Source organism: Penaeus vannamei, chromosome 11 (genome assembly GCF_042767895.1).
Source record: "Penaeus vannamei isolate JL-2024 chromosome 11, ASM4276789v1, whole genome shotgun sequence".
NCBI lineage: Eukaryota > Metazoa > Arthropoda > Malacostraca > Decapoda > Penaeidae > Penaeus > Penaeus vannamei.
The window spans coordinates 12,861,955-12,871,701 of NC_091559.1; the positions used below are offsets into that span (position 1 = coordinate 12,861,955).

The 9,747-nt window shown below is 38.7% G+C and overlaps 1 protein-coding gene across 9 annotated transcripts in view; it reads right to left on the reverse strand.

Annotated features, from left to right (window-relative positions):
- yem (yemanuclein) overlaps nucleotides 1–5,372 on the reverse strand; it is a 67,272-nt gene extending 61,900 nt beyond the window's left edge. For all 9 annotated transcript variants that reach the window (XM_070127017.1, XM_070127016.1, XM_070127014.1 and 6 more), the window contains exon 1: nucleotides 5,094–5,372. In XM_070127017.1, coding sequence (XP_069983118.1) covers nucleotides 5,094–5,258 — 165 coding nt within the window. In that variant the 5' untranslated portion in view covers nucleotides 5,259–5,372. The remainder of the gene's footprint in view (nucleotides 1–5,093) is intronic.
- Nucleotides 5,373–9,747: the final 4,375 nt, after the last annotated feature.

Below are 9,747 nucleotides of genomic sequence, written 5' to 3' on the forward strand. Positions count from 1 at the left end.
AGCAGTAGTAGTAGTACTAGTAGTAGTAGTAGTAGTACTAGTGGTAGTAGTAGTAGTACTAGTGGTAGTAGTAGTAGTAGTACTAGTGGTAGTAGTAGTAGTAGTACTAGTGGTAGTAGCAGTAGTAGTAGTAGTAGTACTAGTGGTAGTAATACTAGTACTAGTGGGAGTAGTACTAGTAGTACTAGTGGGAGTAGTACCGGTAGTACTAGTGGGAATAGTACTAGTAGTACTAGCAGTAGTAGTAGTACTAGTAGTTGTACTAGTAGTAGTAATACTAGTACTAATAGTAGTAGTAGTACTAGTAGTAGTACTAGTACTAGTAATTGTACTAGTAATGGTATTAGTACTACTAGTAATAGTACTAGTAATAGTATTAGTACTACTAGTAATTGTACTAGTGATGGTATTAGTACTAGTAATTGTACTAGTAATAGTATTAGTACTACTAGTAATTGTACTAGTAATAGTATTAGTACTATTAGTAATAGTATTGGTACTATTAGTAATAGTATTAGTACTACTAATATTGTTGCCATTATTATTATTATTACTAGTACTACTACTACTAGTACTACTGCTACTACTACTAGTAGTAATAGTACTACTAGTAATAGCACTACTTGTACTAGTAGTAGTAGTAGTACTAGTAATAATAAAATAATAATATTAATAATAATAATAATAATAATAATAATAATAATAATAATAATAATAATAATAATAATAATAATAATGACAAGTGGTACTAGTGCTAGTACTACTAGTACTAGACTATTACTAGTAGTACTATTACTTGTACTAGTACTACTACTACTACTACTAGTAATAATAATAATAATGATAATAATAATAATAATAATAATAATAATAATAATAATAATAATAATAATAATAATAATAATATTAATAATATTAATAATAATAATAATAACAATAATAATAATAATGATGACAACATAGACAAAGAAAAAGAACAACAATAACAGCAATAAGAACAACACTAATGAAAATGATAAAACTACTGAAAGTGAATGGAAAAAACACACTACCATATTGACACAATTGTAGACAAACCTACAATGCACAAAAAAGAGTCAATGAAATAAATGACAAAGAGTTTCAGATTTCTCCTGGATTCCAGCCATTTCTACCAAACATAAAAGTAATAACAATAACACAAACAATTACAATAAAAAATAATCTTAAAAAATAGTATTAGGATAGGTCTGCCATTATCACCAATAATAGTACTAGGAACAGCTGTAACAGACTTGTAGAGCCAATGATAAGGACAATGATATCATTCACAATTATAATAAACAACATTAACAATAATAATTGATGATGATAAAAGTAATAGTAATAGAATTAGTATTAGTAATAATAATAGTAACATTATTATTATTAATAATAGTAATAATAGCAATAACAGTAATAGTATTAGTATTAGTAATAGTATTAATAATAATATTAGTACTAACAGTAATAGTAATAATAGTAACAGTAATGATGGTAATAATAGTAATAATAGTCATAATAGTAATGATAATGATAATAATAATGATAATAATGATAATGATAATGATATCAATAATAATAATAATTATTATTATTATTATTATCATTATAATATTAACAATAACAATAACAATAACACAATGATGATGATGATGATGATGACTGATAATGACTGATAATGATTGATGATGACTGATTACGACTGATGATCTTCAGTCTTCCCTGATTTCTGGAAGCACCTGGTAAATGTCATGGCCAGACAAACTCACTGCACTCACGGCTGAATTATCTACCCTTAATAATAATAGTGGTGATGATGATATGATGATATAATAATGATGATATAATAAATGATGATGATATATTAATGATGATGATATGATAATGATAATAATATAATAATGATAATATAATAATGATATAGTAATAATGATAATAATGATAACAACAAAACAATAATCATTGTCATAATAATAATAATAATAATAATAATAATAATAATAATAATAATAATAATAACAATAATAATAAAACAACAATAATAATAACAATAATAATAACAATAACAATAATAATATTAATAATACTAACAATAATAATAATAATAACAATAACAATACCAACAACTACAAAACAACAACAACAACAACAATAATAATAATAATAATAATAATAATAATAATAATAATAATAATGACTACAATAATAACAATAATCATCATAATACCAAAAGGAACAGCAGTATTAATAACAACAATAATACACCAACAAAATAAAGTCCACAGTATTATAGACATAATGTTATGAGCAGAACAGTAAATAAAAGTTCAACAGTCAGTATTTTCTATCTAAAACTATTAAACCATTACAATAACTTCACAAAGGGATAAATAAAGGAATATGTAAAATGAAAATACCATTCCTCTAGCACCATTACCGTCCTATATTTTAGCAATATTAAAAACATTTTCAATTATATCATTCTGATTTTACCATTTTTTCCCTTTCATTAGTAACATAAGGTATATAAATTAATCATCTAAACTATCAAAAACTAAATACACAAGTTCACTATTGATTTCCCCTGATGAACGCTTTATAAAAACGTAAAATGCATCCTCTAATCAGCGGTTACGTGTAATCGAGCCAATTCCACGTGTCTACATTAAATTAATATCAAATGATTATACTTTTTACTGAAAATCAAAACTGAACGAAATTGTGAAGACAAGATACCGTTGAATTTCATCTTGACAAATTGTTTGCATAATCGACTTTCATTGCCGTCCCTTCCTCCACAACAAACCGCTACAATACCGATAAAAATCCGCCCCTCAAAACAATAATAATAATAATAAATAATGAAAATAATGAAACAATCAAAAGAGCTGTACTCGGAGCGTGCATCGGCGTGGCGAGCGAGCAGGCCGAGCGGCCCGGCGGCGCAGCGCGGGAGAAGCTTTATGGTGGCGAAGGAAGGCAGCCAGACATGAGCCACCGCGCCTCACCTCACGCTCCCCGACGCACGTGGGGCCGCCCGCAACGTCACCACTAGCCCATGACGTCACTGTGGTGGTGACGTCAGCACCCACACGCCCGTATCCGCGCCCACCACGCCCACAAAGTAATCCCAGCGCCCGAGCCCCACGCCCACCAATCACCACGCGCGCCGCGCGGGTAAGTCCCGCCCCCGCGCCCCGCCCCCATCTCGGCGGCCACTCCCCCCCCCCCCTCAGTCACTCGAGTCAGGCAGCCAGGGCTATGAAGCGAGGGGGGAGGGAATGTAATCCCCCTGGCGGGAGGGAGTCATCCTCCTGGGTCGTCATCATCATAATCACAACAAAATTCAAGAATAAACAAAAGCAAATTAATTACAACCTAAAAATCGCCTCTATACGCCCAGCCATAGAAGCGACAATCGAGCGGAGCACACTTCACACACGGGGACTCTCGCTAAGACATTTTTGCTTCTTCCGAAAGCGAGACCCACGACGAGTGAAAAGCAGTCTTTACTAAAATATTATTCTAGTTTTAACATATTTCATGTAAAAATGCGTGCGACCATCCTGTGCAAATTTCCAGCAGGGAGCGAGGCGCGCGTGGCATCAGGAGGTCCCTTGACCACCGCAACATTTTTGGCGCGACTGATTTGCTTCATCGATTCTTTGAGACCACGTGACCAGTTTCTACGTACATCCGGGACCCCCAAATTATCTTTCGTCTGCTCTATCTCTCCTCCTTTACGAACCTCTGTTCCACCAACGACTGCCCTCTCCTCCGTGGGGAGAGTCACGTCCCTCGATCTGCCACCAAGAACGCCTTCGGGCCGCGAGGAAAGCTCAGCCCGGCCTCGGGAAAATGTCTAGCCCGCCTTGCCATTATGATAATCGACCTCCTCCACTACACTCCGACACCCTACACTCACCCTCGACCCCCACCACGTACCACGTTGCATCCAACTCCAGACGTAAACCCACACGACCTGGGGGTCAGCCTCAATATACAGCAGCCAAATGCCTTCAGCCAAGACAAGGGGAGCGTGGCATTCCATTGACAATTAATGAGTTTTTTTTTTTACTTTTTTCTTCTTTTTTCGCGACTGTCTCACCGAGCGGTCAGCACTCCGTGTAACATGACCGTAAAGCTACATGAACACACATCGTCTCCTGCGTCAACATGATCATTCCAAACACTCCTTGCATTCCTCTCGCCAAACTACTACCGTCACATTCGCACAGTTAAATTAATTACATTAAAAGTAAACATAGATCAAATCTTTATATTTATCTCTCACCCGAGATAAAGTACTCAAATCAATGTTCGGACTGAAGGACGACCTTCAAGGCGCCTTTTGAGGAAGACGGCTCGAGAGGGGGACGTGCTCGCTTCTGGTGGAAAGGATGAAGGTGTGAAGCCGCCCGGGTGTCTCTTGCCGCACGACGCCTCACCCGCCTCCCTCAGCCAATGACAGCCTCGCCTGCGTGATCCTCGTCCTCCAGGCTGCCATCACAGTACTCAAGGACTACTCCAACACCCTACACAATCCTTCAGACATGGCTCGCACGTCCCCGGCGTGGCAGGGGGAGCTTCAGCCTCTCCTTTACTCAGAAACTTACACTTGAACGGGGTGTTGAAGTGTGACACTCTGAGGTCTGGGCCGAAGGTTTATTCCCACTTGCCCTTGGGGGGTTTGAGTCCCTTACATACCCTTGAGGTCATCCTTCATGACGGTCCCCACTCGGGGACATCCCCGAGTGAGGGCCTTGGTTGGTGACGTCCTCTCGTGTGCCAGGGATCATTTTACACGCTGGGGCTTAGCGTAAAGACAGAGTGTGCCGCCTTCTACAGTGTGGGTGTGTGAACACTTAAACCCTGGCGCTGTCACCCTGTTCTCCCGCTCTACAAAATGTCCATCTGCTTCCCTCCGCCGGTCTCGTCCCCCTGCCATTCCTCCAGCCAGGCCCTGCGAAACTGCTCTAACTCGTCCTAGGAGCGATTAGCCTACAGATTTGACAGCGGAATTGCCTCCCTCATAGCACTTTCCGCATAACTATTTTTACATTTGCACTCACCAATTTTAGAGACACCAGTTCTCGATAGTTGAACTCCGGACAAGACTTCTCATTGGACTCAGGCAGTGTCAAAATAATACGCACTGTTTTCATCTTCTTCTCCTTTTTCTTTTCTTTCTTTATAGGCCCTAGGGTAGAAAATGCTACCTTCTTAGGTTCCGTCATGTTTCTAGAGGTATTTCCATTCAAATATAATAAAAACGCTGGCTATTCGCGATCACAAACATTCAAACCTTCACCACTTCCCTTCCATCTTTCACTACTGAAGCAAACGCGCATGCGCACACTTCAAAACACACATTGGCGCGAAACAATTGCATAGGGTATTGCAATTTCTTTTTGCAAATTTATAATCAGAAAAAAATATGTATTTCAAAATTATGCGTTGAAAATACACATTTTACCTAATAAGAAAATTCAACGCTTTTCCAAACCAGTGACTCGAGTCCGATTTTGTCGTTTTATGGCTTTATATAATCCGCTTTCTATATGTTTAATTATTTCTGGTCATCTTGTAGATTTATATACTAACATGAGAGTTCTAGATATATTTTAACATAAAATTTCTCGTCTTTCGTGTTTATTTTATGCTAATGCCCCTTTTTGTTTTGATATCAAATGAGCAACTTAAATTAATATTTTTAAACACTATGCAATATATAACTCTATATAATTCTCTTTTATTAATACAAAATACCTAAAATGATAATAAACACTTTTATAAATTTTCTTTCTAAAACAAATAGTATCTTCATTGAGTGTTGTTTTCCCAGAGGAGAGTCATCATGGCTGGCAGTGCAATGGCTAGTGTCTACGGCGCATCCCCAATTTGGTCCGGTGGCCCTTCCCCTGGGGAGTTTTACAACTTTCCAGGATCTAGGAGTCAAAATGAAGCCAAGTCCCATACACTGTGAGTTTGTGGTGGTTCTGTGTAGTGTAGTTTCGTGGAAATTATGACATTGCTACATCATCCCGGTATGACTTACTTGTCAACTCGTATTGTCAAGATAAGTTTAGTTCATCTTTAACCCAATTTCCCTGTCCTGATTTGTTCTTTTACTTTTAATTTCATTTGGACAAGCTCTGCATTATATTAGTGTCTGAAAATGCCGATCAGTTCCACTTAAATCGTAGATAAGATAAATGTTTAAACTCCTTGTCATTGTGCATTAAAAAGTAGAAATAGTAACCACACAGTAAAGGTTTGGGCATTTCTTAGATTTCCAGAGTGTTCTGTAGTGTTTGAATTTTGGGTAATTTTCTATATTACCTTCGACTCTCCGATATCGACGATTTTGGTATCGTTGGATTCTTCTCACTCTGTACAATCCAAATATGTAGGTTTTATTGCGCGGAAACCCCCTATTAGCAGCAAACTTGGCCCCAATAGCAGGGGCGACGATGTTGGAGCGGTGGACGTAATATAGAAAATTACCCAAATAATATAACCCAAAGTGAAGATAACCAAGTTTATTCACATGACTTTCCATTGCAGGGGGCTGTGCCCCCAGCGACCCCCCCTACAGGGGTGGGACGAGGGCAGGTCACCGCCGCTCTTCTGTTCATGGTATACCTTGTTCATCTTGATTATACTACAATCGTATCTGTATACAATATTGATTATATCAAGGTTAGTATGCTGATTCAATGGGAATGTTACGAGGTAAATGTAATACGTCCGCCGCTCCGAGATCGCCGATAACTATGTAACGCTCTAGCCTGCCGGGAATACGTGGTGAAGGTTTTGTTTCCTCGGCGGGGGTCCCAGGGGGCACAGCCTCCTGCAATGGAAAGTCATGTGAATAATCATGGTTATTTTCACAGTGGGTTATATTATTAGTGGTATATAACCCTGCATTTTCCCTGGAAACTTTCATGCCCTCCCCTGCTATTGGGGCCAAGTTTGTCGCTAATGGGGGGTTTCCGCGCAATGAAAACTATATATTTGCAATGTGGACAGTGAGAGGAATCCAACGATACCAAAATCGTCGATATCGGAGAGGCGAAGGTAATATAGAAAATTGCCGGATTTTGTATTAACTTACCAATTTTCATTTGCATAGTTTTACACTTGTAAATTGCAATATTTGAAAATATAGAAGGAAGTAACAATTTCCAGGCATCTGATCTTGCAGTCACCATAACTGTGAGGAATTTGGTAATTTTTACTGTATGGATGCACTCACTAGAGACTAAGTCTCCGAGTTGTTACAAAATTTATATATCAGTTCACGTTGCCATGACTGGGCTTGCCTGAGAACAGGGTTGATGAGGTGCTCTTCCCTCCAAACACCCCTCAGAGAACATTGTCTTCACCTCGGTATGCACGGCAAGATAGAGCTTTCCACAATCTTTTTCTTTTATAGGTGGTACTGCTGTTTGTGTCTGCAAATTAGTTATTGTACCAAGGACTGCTACTTTTTATCCTTAATAAGATTATCTTATTCAGGGTAATTGTTACAGAGAGCAACGCACCCTCCCAGAGACTGAGTTGAAAAAAATTGATGTTTTTCTGCAGGAAATCCAATGATTTCATCGATCTTCAGCATTGTATCATCAGCGAATGAATTGTTCAGGAGATCAAGTACCATTTCTGCATCGATGATCTTGATTTGATAGTCCCGTTAGCAGGGAAGGGCATGAAGTATATCAGTGAAATTATGAGGTAAAACAGGCTTAAATAACAAAAATAAAGATAAAGAATACGTAAAACTAGCACAAAAAACTGCTTAAAATCGGCCAATGAAACTCTACGGATGTAACCGCCATCTTTGACATTTCTGAGGCGACAGAAAAAAAACAAAAACTATGGGAACCCAACCCACTTTTTGGCAAAACTCTACGGGAATTCTCACATTCCAAACCCTCCCCAAAAAATGTATTGACCAATAAACCAACCTAATATGTCAGTATAAATTGCCATGACTAGGTGTGACCGAGGGGAGGGTTGGTGGGGGGCATGCCCCCAAACACCCTATGTGACACATTCTCGGTATGCATGGCAAGATAGAGCTGCATTCACATAGTAAAATAATAAACCAAATACGTTTATATCAGGAAACATTAAACTTTCGATGTTTCTTTTTACCGTCAGGATTGCTTTGATTTTAATCACCTTTTTCGTCATTTGGGGTTCTCGATGGGCCCAGAGATAAAATTGGGAAGACTACTATTCTCTGATGCCACTGTAAAAGTCTTATAACAAACCCAGAATCAACACAACACTGGAAGCAACATGTCTCACCGGCGTTTAGCCTTGAAATGAGCACACACCATGGTGTGACACCTGGCTACAGGAGCAAGAAAATGTGAAACACTCAATGCAGACAATTGTATATGAGGGTATTGATAAATATTATAATATGCTGATGAAGTATAATAACATTGGTAAATGTTTACGATAGGACCGTATTTGTCAGAGACGAAGTCCCAGACTCCTGCCAACAAGATTGGGGGATCCCGTGGGGAATCAGGGGTTTGATGTGGGGGTGATTTCGTTCATACCATGCATTTTAAAATGCAAAAGAATATGGGAAATTGAAAATCTGAGCCAAGGATAGTATTTCATATGACAAAGTAAGTGGAAAATGTAAAAACATGAGAGAAGATTCGGCCATGGATGATTCGACACGGTGATGTGCGAGCGAACGAGTGAACCGCATCTTAAACGCACAAACTACCAGGAGGATCGCTGTATGAACCATAAAAAAATCCTAACGCAGGGGCTATGCCCCCAGACCCCCTCCCGATTGCCTATTTCCCTACTGGGGGCTCTGCCCCCGGATTCCCTCCCAATTATCTAGTTTCCCTACTGGTGCCTCTAGATCACCCCTGGACCCCCTCCCGATTGCCGTATTTCGGTACCGGGGGCTCTGCCCCCGGATCCCCTCATGATTATGTAACTTCCCTACCAGTGCCTCTAGATTACCACTGACTACACTTAGAAATACAAAATGAGTTTACCTTAGTGCTGAGGGGACGGTGGTTGGGAAGTGACGAACTGCAGACGAAATTCTACAACTGGAACAAGGTTATTGTATTTCACTGAGTTTCGTGTTATCCCCAATAGTGTAACGTTTTCTGTGAGAAACGCATGTAGCACTGTAAACAACCTTCACCTTTGGAACAAACAAGGGGAACTGTGACAACAGAACTGTCAAATTTGCCGGGAGAGGGTGCCAATGTGCAAGTATGGATATACCATGTATTCCTAATTTAAACTATGGTACGTATATGGTAAAATCGATCACATCTTGTATTTAAGGAATGAACATTTGATAAATGTATTTTTATTAAAATTTCATGAAAATTAGAATACAGAAATACATTTTACTACAGTGTACTTAAAAGAAATTTGTCGTGATGTCACAAGCTACACGCGCCAAAAGAGTTCATGTTGGGTTCCCGCGCTGCTAAGTAGTTTGCTGTAACACAAGGAGGGTTGGACTAAGTTGCTGGAGGCTCGTAGGGACATAGTCCCCGCACGTCATTCTGCATGCCACATTTTCATCATTTAACTCAAACTGGTTTGCTTCTGCAAATCAATTTTTATAGCAATGAATGTAGTTTTTGATCGCCTACAAGGCTATGATCTTCAATTTTCTCCCAGTCGGTGCGGTTCTTTCGTAAACTATAACCATAACATTAATAAAAG